Raw genomic sequence first — 13,212 nt, 5'->3', positions numbered from 1 at the left:
TTATTTTTTGGCAAACAAAGGGGATTTACAATTAAAATTAAAACATGGAAGAAATATTGTGATTATTCCTTAATAATTTTAGTAGTAGTTGTTGTACATACATTCTACTGAACAATAGTAATACATTTCTGGCAGAAGCTATATATTTTTGACAGAGCAGTTCTGGGGATGTTGTTCATGTATTTATGTCCTATTTAGTGAGAAGGCAGATGTTGAAATCACCTCAAGCGTCAGGCGCGCTTCAGTATGTGTGTAGTAAACAAAACCGCGTGACATTCATTCAGACCATAGACTATGATTCAGACAGACAAAGAACATGCAGGATTTATATTTAAATAGCCTTTTTGCAGCTTAATATTTACAGATAGTCCATATCACGATTTAAGTGTAATGACCTTCCTTTGATTAATTCATCCAAACTTTGACAAATTCCGTGACATTCCGCGTTATACAGTAAATTCCGTTGACTGGATTCCGCAATTCCATTCGTGTTTTCCGCATCGCGGAAATCACAGGGCCATAGGCGTACCTTGTGGGAAGGTCCAAACTCCACCTCCGAGTCGCTGTCATCAGAATCCTGCGTGTTGCCAGATGTTGAGGGTCCTGAGGTGTGCACCAACCCATTTAGAGCGTCTGTAATGAGCTGATTTCATGGCTTTGTTTTGATGAGGTTGACTTTGGAAAAAACACGTTCGGAAATGTCAAAATTATCGTACATTATGGGATTTTTTTTATTATTGATCGTACATCGTACAGAGGTCAAAATTATCGTACAAATACGATAATTATCGTACGTCTGGCAACACTGATCGTTGAACCAACAACACCCCAAGTTGCAAGACAAGCAGCCGAGAGGACGCAAAAAACATACGTTTACATGCATAGCAACATTTTGTTGCCAACTCTCGCAAGACAAATAAGCAACCGCTGCTTCAAAAACAAGCCCAAAACGAGCGGAGAGATTCGCGCTTGCGCATTATATCAATGTGCTTTCGCGCTACAATAATGCGCTCTCGACATTTGTCATTAAAATAACGCCATACAAAACAAGCCCAGTTTTTTTTGATGATTTATTATCATCAATATTATTTATTATCAATTATTTATTACCAATAAATGAGCCTGCAACATATTAAACTGAAACCACTCTTTTATCTGAAAAGCAAAAACAGAAGCTATTTTACAAAAATCAGCAAACTGCAACAAAAATGGGAATAAAACTCATCTCCAATCACCTGTGTGCAGAATAGGATTGGAGAAATGGAAAAGGAGAAAAACACAAGAGCTTCAAAGGGGAGCTGTAACATAGCCACATATTTATAGCCTACTAAAATATAGGCTATTCGAAACATATTTACTCTTAGTATTAGTATAGGACTACTTGTTTTTTTATTACAGCCCGTGATAATTAATACATTACAAAAACATTGTAAAAATAAAAAAATAGGCTAAAAGAAAGTCATCCCACTCCTCTACGTCTACTTCTATCATCGCTTGGATTACAACGTCACGGCACGCGCCTTCTTTTTGAACGTGATTTTCTCCAGTGAGGGGGAGGAGGGGGCGGAACATTTGACTGGTTGGCTATTAACTGTGAGCAGACAGCGTGTCAACCAATGCACTGGAGAATACGGCGAACATAAATAAAGAAACGAAGTTGCTTGTCAGATCTGCCTAACAAGCAACCATATTTTTTTTAAATAAGCCCAAAAAACCGCAACCCGCTTAAAAGTCGCGTATAATACGCGGATTTGGCAACTATGGCAACATACCCAGGTCAATGGAGACGCCTAAATTTTCTGTCCGATTGCATTTATATTTATATTTATTTATTTTTTCTGTTATAAATGGGTTTAAAAACATAAAAAGTTACCTTATGGGACCCAGGCATAAACTTTTGTCCTCTGTAAGGACATTATTTAGGGAATTTCTCTGAGACCCTACATGCCACTACATGTCTGGATGTCCCGTACAGAGCACATTCAGGACTTTTTAGGGATATCAAATGTTTGGAGGTTTGATCCTAAGCACACCTTCTCCTTGGTCTTTAAAAATGACTGATACTGAGAGAATGATCAAATTTAGCACTCTTGGGGAAATATGATAATATTTTGTAACTATCACTTAAATCTGACTAATTTTCAAATTGTTTGTCGTAAAAAAAAAAAAAATCTCAGAAAAAGGTTATGGGGTTGCAAATCGGAATATGACTTTTGTTATGAAACGGCATAATTTTCATACATGTCTTCTGTAGAGGACACCAGGACAAAAGGCATGTTAATCAGGCATTTTGGGGAAACACAACAAATCAATAGTAAAAGAAATTATAGATCAATATTCCTATGAAATATGAGATAGTCTTATGAAAATGTTGCCAAGTTATTATATAACTTCTTTTTTCATTATGGTTTGCCCCAAGAACACATTAATATGCAAATTAGATGCAATGTATTGATATTTGAATAGAATGGGAATACCAATTTATGGACATTTTATGGACATATTGCATAAAGTAAAATATCAAATCATTCTGTTATATCTTTAATAGCATAGTTGAGAATCATCTTTGTACAACGTTTGGTTAAAAATAGCCTGAAACCTAAAAACCTAAAAAAAAAAAAATAATAATAATAAAACATTGTTTTTGCCTATCCATGCCTTTTCATGTCTATTTTTTTAATAACTTCAAAACGGGCGTCCTCTACAAAGGACATTGAATAAAATATGAATAAAATATATTTTTTCAAAAATGTTTTTTCTCTATTTGTTTCTTATGCTCCAATCAATGTAATGACATAAAAAACAACAAAATAATTTGTTAATAATAAAAATAACTGGGGTTAAAGAAATGCCTGCAGTTAACACCACTTTCACACAGACATTCCAAAAACCCATCTGCAGCATGATGATTGTCAAGTTTAATTAAATGTTTGTTCACAACAAGGCCATGAATGTGCATTTACTTAAAACTGTTTGTGATGAGGAATGATTACACGATTATTCATGGTTCTGATCAAAATGAAATCAAAATGTATTTATTCCATTGTCTCCATCGTCAAGTTAAATGAAATGGTGCACTTATGTTTGCGATGTGATTTTTATACAAAAAAATAAATAAAACATTTGTGTTCATGAAAATTATGTGAAATTGTAATAAAATCTGGTTTAAATCTTTTTTTTTTTTGTATGAAATTTATTGTTTATTCATCTCTTTGTGTCATTTGGAGCGACCAATCATCATGCTGTGACCAATAGCAATAACTGTATTACATTAAAAATAAAATATCTAATCTCTGTGGCTGAAATATGAATCAGTTTGCTTAAGTAAATGGTATTTTTAAATTTTTTTTATCAGTTTTATGCAATTTACAGGAAAAATAAGTAAACTCTGAAATGATCCTATAGAACAAAAATATGAGATCATTACAAAAACTCAAAAGAAATGCAAATACTTTGTTTCTAAACACTTTAAATACTGAGTACTTGTACATTAAATGTTAAGCATGTTAAGGAAATGAATTAATTTTAATATTAATCATGGTCGCACCACATGACATTTGTTAAAGGAACACTCCACTATTTTTGAAAATAGGCTCATTTTCCAACTCCCCTAGAGTTAAACAGTTGAGTTTACTCTCCTGTAGTTACATCGTGTAATAAGACCGACGGAAAATGAAAAGTTGCGATTTTCTAGGCCGATATGGCTAGGAACTATACTCTCATTCCGGTGCAATAATCAAAGAACTTTGCTGTACCATGGTTGCAGCAGGCTTTACACTTAAATCGTGATATGGACTAGTATCTGTAAATATTAAGTAACCAGAAAAATGTAAATACACAATGCATAATTTCTAAAGAAAAAAAACATTTCATAAGGCTATAAATAAAAGTAGTTTTTATGCATTCAAATAATTAGACATATTAAAACACAGAATTTGGTAACAATAAACAAGGTGAAAAAATAGAACATTTCATAAGACCATAAACATGTAATTTTTGTTAAACTTTTTAATAGATTTGATGTTGAATTGTATACGTTTTATTATTTAATTAGATGTGCTTTTGATTAATAAAATTGGTATTCTGTACGTTTTTACTCGTGTACGATCATTTTCTTCCAAATACGATCATTTTGAGCTTCTGGTACGATACTTGGACATTTCCACTCTGGCAACACTGGCGAGGCGGACATTTCAGGCGAGGCGCATCTCAAACAAGCCTATTGATTAGCAAACTCAGGTGTGTTTGATTAGGGTTAGAGCTAAACTCTGCAGTAAAGTGGATCTCGCGAGCCAGATTTGAGGATCACTGATCTAGATGAAAACACACTAAAATCACTTCATTTAAAATTTTCATATGAATTTGTGTACACAACATTCTTAATGTTTAAACAATTGCAATAGATATTATTATTTTTTTGTATTTTAAAACCGGCCTGTCGAAAATCCTTCCCTACATCACTGACACATCCATGGACAGCCTATCAGACATGTAGCTATATTTACTTCTAACTACATATGTACATACATACACAACATTTGAAAGCTGTTGTTTGGAGAAAGTAGCTAATTATAGATATTACAAACTGCCACTTTTATTGAGTTTAATAAAACATTACTGCTCCAAACGACTCAGAGTGTCAGAGAGCTGTTCGACTCTTTAAGACTGAATCGCGATCGCTTTCATACCGTTTTGATCATAAATATGTATAACATTGAAAAGATTAATTGAAAAGAACGGACTGATTCGTTCGCTAGTTTTGATTCCTACAACTGATTATTTGAAACCTGGTTCCCTCCTGGTGGAATGACCTGCCCAACTCAATTCGAGCAGCTGAGTCCTTAGCCATCTTCAAGAAACAGCTAAAAACACATCTCTTCCATCTATATTTGACCCTCTAACTCTAGCACTCTCTATTGTAATTCTATTTTATCTATTTGTTGACTTGACCCTCTAACACTTGCACTCTCTATTCCTTTTCCAACTGCTTGTTTTCTTTAAAAAAGGCCTCTAAAACTTTCTCTATTCTTTTTCTATTCTATCTACTTGTTTTCTTTTTGTTATGTGTATGTATGTGTAAAGCGTCTGCTAAATGATAAATAAATAAATAAAAAGGGCCTCTAAATATACCAATACAAGACAACATAGGAGACAAGAGAGTGTGATGTTAACATCCTTGTGGAATCTGCTGTATAAAAATATGACATAATAAAGCTAAAACAAGAGACATTTCTTAACTTGATTCTGGCATTTGTTACATAACATTACCATTCAAAAGTTTGGGATTACTATGATTTGGGACAGGAAAGAGTTGTACCTGCATATGTACTTTCAGGTTTGGAAGTATCTGCTATTGATGGTAACATCTTCTATCAGCTTCCACAAACAAATGCCTGTAAGCTCTGACAACATGGTATCTAAAGGAGATTTGTCCAAGTGGCCTTACTTAGCAAAGGTTAAAGTTCCACGTATAATGGCTAAAGTTGAGTTGTTGATTGGAAACAACGCTCCCAAGATGTTGGAGCCCTGGAAAGTCATAAATAGCCATGGGGATGGCCCTTATGCCATAAGAACGGCATTAGGTTGGGTCATCAATGGTCCTTTGAATGCAGGCAGCTTTGAGATTGAAGACTGTTCGGCAGTGGTTAACAGGATTTCTGTGTGCAGACTGGAGGAGATGTTGCTTAAACAATACAACCATGACTTCAGTGAGCGAGCTGTAGAAGAGCAAGGATTGTCAAGAGAGGATATTAGATTCTTGGAGATTGCTGAGAGTTCTGTCAAGCTTGAGGACAATCATTATACCTTGAAGTTGCCCTTTAAAAAGGAAAATGTGTATCTTTCTAACAACTTCTCTTTGGCAAAACAGTGGATACTTGGATTGAAGAAGAGATTCCAGAGAGATGAGCAGTTTTATCAGGAGTATGTAACATTTGTCAAAGAAATGATTAACAAAGGATATGCAGAGCAAGTGTCCACTCAGCAGCTGAAAGGAGACAGCGGCAAGGTGTGGTACATTCCTCACCATGGTGTACGTCATCCCAGGAAGAGGAACCTGCGGGTGGTTTTTGATTGTGGTGCGGCATTCAAAGGAACATCATTAAATCAAGTGCTTCTGCAAGGTCCCAATTTTACAAGTACATTGCTTGGTGTTCTCCTAAGGTTTAGGCAGGAGTCGGTAGCTGTCATGGGAGACATACAGGCAATGTTTCATCAGGTTAGGGTGGCAGAAGAGGACCGGGATTTCCTCCGTTTCTTGTGGTGGCAGAATGGAGATTTTACAAAAGAAGTGTCAGTGTTTCGCATGACTGTCCATCTTTTTGGGGCTGTCTCCTCTCCAAGTTGCGCTGCCTTTGCTTTGTGAAAAACAGCAGATGATCATCAATGTGAATTCCATGAGGAGGTTGTACAAACTCTCAAAGATAATTTTTATGTAGATGATTGCCGTAAGAGTGTGGCATCTGAAGAAGAAGCAGTTTCTTTAGTTCAAGACCTTTCCAATCTCTGTCAGCAAGGAGGTTTTACTCTGACAAAATGGATTAGCAATAAGCGCATTGTTCTGCAAAACCTTCCTGAGGAGTGTCGAGCCAAAGAGTGGAAGGAGTTGGATCTGGACAAGGACAGCTTGCCTGTTGAGAGAGCTCTTGGTTTGTTGTGGTGTGCGGAAACTGACTCATTTAAGTTCAAAATGGAGATTCAGGAGAAGTCCTGCACAAGACGTGGAATGTTGTCGGTGTCCAGTTCAGTATACGATCCACTTGGGTTTTTGTCACCAGTAGTGCTACCTGCTAAGATCATGTTACAGGAGCTATGCCGGAGGAACGTTGGATGGGATGAGACTGTGCCCCATGACATCTTGCGTGGCTGGACATGGTGGTTGAAGGAACTGAATGCACTCTCTGAATTCAAGGTTGAGAGATGCATTAAGCCTATGATTTGTGGGTCCTACATACATGCGCAGCTTCATCATTTTTCAGATGCAAGCGAACAAGGATATGGCACAGTCACTTACCTTAGAATCCAGAATAGCAACGGTGACATCCATGTTTCATTCCTCGTGGGCAAGGCCCGAGTAACACCTTTAAAGGCCATCACTGTTCCCCGCTTGGAGCTAACTGCAGCTGTTCTTGCTGTCCGTGTTGATCTAATGCTAAAAAAAGAGCTGAGGCTCCAGCTGCAAGAATCAGTCTTCTGGACAGACAGCACATCTGTGCTCAAGTATGTCATGAATGAGGACAAGCGTTTTCATACTTTTGTTGCCAACAGAGTCTCCATCATCAGGGAAGCCACAAAGACATCACAGTGGCGATATGTTGGCACAAAGGAGAATCCAGCTGACGATGCATCCAGAGGAAGGAGGGCTGGAGATTTTATCAAGAACAACAGATGGATAGAAGGACCCAAGTTTCTGTACAAACCAGAAGAGGATTGGCCTGTAAATATGGTGGACACTGAAGTAGGGGTTGATGACCTTGAGGTTAAGAAGGAAGCTTTTGTGAATGTGGTAAATACTCAAGGCTCACTAAAGAGTACAAATAGGTTGATGGCTTACTTTTCAGACTGGAGGAGACTTTGAGTATCAGTTGCCTGGTTGCTTAAGTTAAAGAGAATTTTGTTGAGAAGGATTTGCAAGAGGAGAGAGTCAGATACTGCTGATGCCAACAAGCAGAGTGCCCTGGTGCAAGGGAATCAAATAGCTAAAGGTGCAACAGGAGGACAAACCTTGTCGGCAGAGGATCTTATGGAAGCCGAGATGGCTATAATCTGCTATTGCCAACAGCAAAGATTGCCTGAGGAGATCGCTGCTTTGTCTTCTGGAAAGGATACAGTGAGCAAATGGAGTGCCATCTATAAGTTGGATAACGGGCTTCTGAGAGTCGGAGGGCGGCTGATACGGGGTTCGTTGCCAGAAGACACAAAACATCCGCTACTCCTCACTAAAGATCAGCATGTGGCTACCCTCATATTGATGGATTTACATCAACAGCTTGGCCATAGTGGGCGTAATCACATGTTGTCTGCATTAAGAAGGAGGTATTGGATCACGGGTGCCACCTCAGCTGTGAGGAAGATCGTAGCAGAATGTTGCTTCTGTAAAATATATAATGGGAGGATGATGGGGCAGAAGATGGCTGACCTGCCTAAGGAGAGGATTCTGCCGGACCATCCGCCATTTACCAACACAGGCGTTGACTATTTTGGACCAATAGAGGTGAAGAAGGGAAGAGGCATAGTGAAACGCTATGGTGTCATCTTCACCTGCTTGGCCAGTAGAGCTGTTCACCTTGAACTGGCCAATTCTCTTGACACAGATGCCTGTATTAATGCTCTGTGCCGATTTATCAGTAGAAGAGGGCAAGTGGAGCATCTTCTTTCAGATAATGGCACAAATTTTATAGGAGCAGAGAGGGAACTTCGGGAGGCACTTTCATCATTGAATCAGGCTAAGATTCAAGGAGTTTTATGTCAGTACAAAAAATGCTAACCCCTAAACCTACCCCACACCTGACCCTAACCTTAACCAGTGAAATTGACTGCACTGCGGGATTGGCGCTGAATAGCGTGGTAAAGAAAGATGCCGTTCAGGAGATAAACAGTTAATAAGATTATGCGATACGAGATCGTTCGGTAACTCCCCAATCGGACCTCACCGGACAATGGCACCTTTTTAGTTGCACCCAGCATCACTACCCCTCCTACCCTGCGAATCTCGAGCCCCGGGACGCCCCCGTTGCTTCGAACAAAGGGATAAGAGTAAAATCTTTCCCCTGCGCTGAGCTGACTGCTAGCGGGAGAGCTCGTGGGTGATTCCCGTTTACGTCATGAAGCAGAGGTTCAAACTCCAGTCTGAACACCACTGGCCACTGAGCTTTGGGCTCTGCTCTCACGGAGAATATTTATTTATATAGCATATTTTATTTTAGATCAACTAGAAACAACAATTGGCTGGAGCCAGAGCCAATGGTGAAAGTCTTTGCGCGAGGAGACCCCGCCCCATTTTGGAGGTTCTGCCCACTTTTGGAGTTCACGCCCCATTTTGGAGATCTCCGGTCTGCAGTTATCAATAGTATGTTCCTGCACAACCGGAGGCCGCAGTTCTAGGACCGCAGTTCTAGGACCCTATGCTTTTGTAACAGCGCCACCTACCGAATTCGATCACTAAAGATGGACGACATGGACAGCAATCAGAGTGAGTAACTTTACCGATTTTAAATTAAGTTTTATTTTATAACCTTAAAACGATGCAAAGTTTACGTAGCCAACTAGTATATACAGTATATAAATATGCATTCTTGAATCATTCTTGAGTCTTGTGTCTTGCCTCTCTACAAACTTTTAAATATCTGGCTGTAATTTAGTGACTGCAAATGCTGATTTCATTTGATTCCATTTTTATTATACCTGATAATGAGCTAGTTAAACTTAAGGGGGCTAATCAATATACAGTATATTTCAAGAAACTTAAGACTTAAGGTACTCCACTTTTTCAGCTGTTTAAAGACTGAAATATATTTTTAATTTATATTTTAAGTGTAGTATCCAATTCGGTAGGTGGCGCTGTTACAAAAGCATAGGGTCCTAGAACTGCGGTCCTGAAACTGCTGCCTCCGGTTGTGCAGGAACACCCTTCTCGCAGTTATACCTACTTGAAAATCTCGGAAACCGATAATCTCGTAACACCGGTAGATGGCAGTCTACTAAAACGGACAGGCAGAAGAAGGAAGAATATTCTGTATTTCTTTCTTCCAAATTTATGCACACTCCACACTCCAGATCAGTAGGTGGCGGTAATGCACCTCTTTCGCTGGTTTGCCAAACCGCCATAAAACACCAGAAGAAGAAGAAGAAGAAGGAAGAATATTGGCCCTCACTGGTCACTGTAGAGGTGGCGGGAACATGAAACAAGTTAGGGACAGTCACTAACATCTCTGTTATGTAACGTTAGTTAAATCGCATGACTATTATTATCCTAACAGAAAACGTCTTTTAAGTTGAATTTCACTCAGAGGAGAATGTAAAACAGGCGGAATCTGATAATGGACGCGGTGCGGTGCAGTGTGGAGTATTTATCAGAGTTCAGTGACTGTCAGTCACACTTAGTGCGCGTTATTCAGGACGGCGTGAATCTTTTCTTGACCCGCGGAGACCGAGATGTGCTCATATTCAATATCCAGGAGAGGAGAGTCACGGCAAGTGGACGTTTGTTCTCACTTTTGTGTTCAACTATACTACTTTTCTGTCTCCATTCTCACTAAATACATGTTGTTTTTCAGACCGTGATGCTGTTTGAAGCCTCAGTGATAAATTTTGCATTAAGTGACGATAAACATCGACTTTATGCACTTTGTGCGAACGGTGGGCTTTACTGCACCCCTTTACCACCACAGCTCAGGTAGTAATATATAGATTATATACAGATTACTGTTTCCGCGATAAATGATCACTTGCTATTAAATATGTATGTACGTGTGTAATTTAATTACAGCAAATAAACGTACGTATTTATTGGAAAACAGACCACCAATACTGATGATTTATGTTGCACTACACAATTTTTTGTCCAATCGAATGCTTTTAAGAATGAAAATTCTGAACTTGTTAGCAACTGTAACCAAGGGGCGGTGCTTAGTAATTTGCAATTAAATTCAATGATTAATATTACTTGTTGAATTCACGTTTTGTTTTATTAAATAAACTAAATACAGTCATAATATGAAGTCTCCTAGCTGAGTTGCTATAAAGACATTTCTTTCTTCCCATTGGAAATTTGACCATAAATCCCAGATAGTACAGGTACGTCTGCAAGACGTCTGTTAAAGATCTCTTCATCTGGAAAGCATCTGCTGTTTACAAACTTCTGATAAACGTCTTTAAGATGTCAGTTTTACCTACATTCTAAATCATAAACATCTTAAAGACATTTTCTAAACGTCTATTTGACATCTGATAGCAAACGTCCTATACATGTATTGCACATGAGTAAACTTTATTTAAAAAATAAATAAAAAAAACGTCTTGTAGATGTCAAATAGACGTCTCCGTGATGTACGTGTGCTATCAGGGAATGCACCATCTCAGGAAAGAAAACTATTCATCAAGCAATTTCATTGGGTCTTTAGATTATTTCTAGTGGCATAGATATGCCAATATCTAGAGTAACTTTAATGGTGAATTTTTGGTTTTGTGATTTTAGTTTTCCATGCCTTTTCCCTCCTAGTTCTTCTGTCCGGGTGAACAAAAGTCCTGACAGTGTGCTGTATACTGTACCAGATGATTCAATTGTCCTGAAAAATGCCAGCCTACAAGCGTTCACCATAGTTGAGAAGATCCTTGTGACGCTTAGCCTTCACAAGTCTGTCTGGAGTTTTGATCTCTACGAAGAGACTGGATCCAGACCCCTTCATAAACTTGCATGTTTCCAGGTTGTAACTCTAAACACATGCTGTTTAAACTTAACAGACAAAGAAAAAAGTGTGAGTTCACCTCCAGTATTGACTTGCATCTACCCCGAAGGATCCACATCAGTCAGCACTGACCAATCTGACCTCCGTCCCCATCTTGAGCCCCATCTTTTCAGGCTTTTATTTGGAGTGGACGCCTCTTTAGTCAATTCTCCAGTCATTCTGTGTGGTTTACCTGATGGACATATTTGCTGCTTTCCTTTGCTCGTCCCCAACCTGGCTGGTCCTACAGGAGAGCAGAGATCTCCAGTCAGAGTCCTCCAGAGCTTAGAGCAGCCAGTCGTATTTATTGGAACCTGCATCTCTGGAGAACACGGACCTCAGTGTCTTGTTGCAGTTGGTCAAAGAGGCAAACTTCTAATTGTCAGAAGTAAACAAGCAAGCATGGAAGGAAAAAAGGCAGATTATAGTAAGACTGAATTAAAGTGCTTTCATTACACGTACATTCGCCATTGCCCTAGTCTTTATTTGATTTGAGAGTCAATGATATACAAGAATGTCCACAATAAAGATAAGGAAAAATATATTCAAAATCTAGTAAACATGAGCCAATTTATTGGAGATGTACTCGTTTCGTTTTCACACTGGTCTCATATGGTTTGTAAAACCTTTCTACCATTTTCAGGAAAAGTTTCAGTTTAATGACTGAAAAGATGTCATGTGGTGTGATCATCAAAAACAAAGTAATGAAGTTTTTCCTTGTTTTGAATACATATGCGTGTACATTAATAATTACTTTCAAAAAAGTTTTAAAATATATATTTTCAAGGTATTTTTTAAATCCATTACATGTATTATTAATAAATATGAATACGGTTTTGGAGAGTTAAACCACATGACATTTTACAACCTGACCTAATGTTGCCTTGATTTGGCAGACCAAAAATTGCTAAGCAGTGAAGCAGTTTTTATTAAAATATTTATATAAGAAATAATAGTAAAACATTATGCCAGACTACTTGTGATTTTCTGTTTAGAATAATTTTATTTTTTAATGAAGCTTTTTTTCCCCATCATTTTGCTATCAGGATGGATGTATCTTTTTGACTGTATATCCCTTAAAATATAAAAATTACTGTACTCATACTCATTTTGAATATATTTTTTAATAACTTAAATTAGTTTTGGTAATCTGTAAATTCACTTTTTATAGGCTTCAATGAGCATAGTGTACGAGGACCAGTGCTGTGTGCCTGTGTTGATGATAAGCGGCTGTACTACAGCTCTCTCAATGACCTACACGCTCTTCAGCTCACCACAACATCTTCATCAGAAGCAACAGGAACTGAGTCCCAACTGCAAGCTCTGACCTCTGACAGTCTTGGTGTATGCAGGGCTATAGCACTTGCTGGGCCATATACTAACCCCACAGGTACAGTACATTAATTATGATAAATCTCTATGCTGTTTACCGGGCTTTTGCAGTATTTTAAGTCACTAACACAAAGTGTTTGTTTTCAAATTTTAAGGATCTGTGCAGCTTTTGGCAGTATCTTTGAGCGGAAGACTGCTTCGCGTGAACCTTCCTCAAGGATCTGAAAATGTTCCCAGGTTGCCCTCATCTCTGTCAGGCCAGAGAGTGAAAGACCTTCTGGCTTCCATCGCAAACATCTGGGAGAGGTCTGTTTCATGCTTCATCATTGAAAAGACTACTGGTTTTCTGGCGGCAAAAGCTAAATGTCACTTTTTGTTTATTTTGATTTATTTAAATTTTAGTTTATCTTATAATCATAGTTGTTCTTGAAAAAAA

The 13,212-nt window shown here is 38.2% G+C and overlaps 1 protein-coding gene across 1 annotated transcript; it reads left to right on the top strand.

The window, feature by feature from the left end:
- Positions 1-9,843: 9,843 nt before the first annotated feature.
- On the top strand, positions 9,844-13,206 carry LOC107666904 (Fanconi anemia core complex-associated protein 100-like). The gene is made up of 6 exons (XM_016458415.1): positions 9,844-10,190; positions 10,275-10,393; positions 11,219-11,871; positions 12,616-12,834; positions 12,932-13,082; positions 13,197-13,206. Exons 1-6 carry the CDS (start codon positions 10,038-10,040, stop codon positions 13,204-13,206), a joined length of 1,305 nt encoding a protein of 434 aa, XP_016313901.1. The 5' UTR covers positions 9,844-10,037.
- The last annotated feature ends 6 nt before the right edge of the window (positions 13,207-13,212 follow it).

The sequence above is a fragment of the Sinocyclocheilus anshuiensis genome, unplaced genomic scaffold (genome assembly GCF_001515605.1).
Source record: "Sinocyclocheilus anshuiensis isolate Anshui unplaced genomic scaffold, SAMN03320099.WGS_v1.1 scaffold1160, whole genome shotgun sequence".
NCBI classification, from domain to species: domain Eukaryota; kingdom Metazoa; phylum Chordata; class Actinopteri; order Cypriniformes; family Cyprinidae; genus Sinocyclocheilus; species Sinocyclocheilus anshuiensis.
Note: the sequence above shows the minus strand (reverse complement) of the source record. Positions and strands in the feature narration are given on the sequence as shown.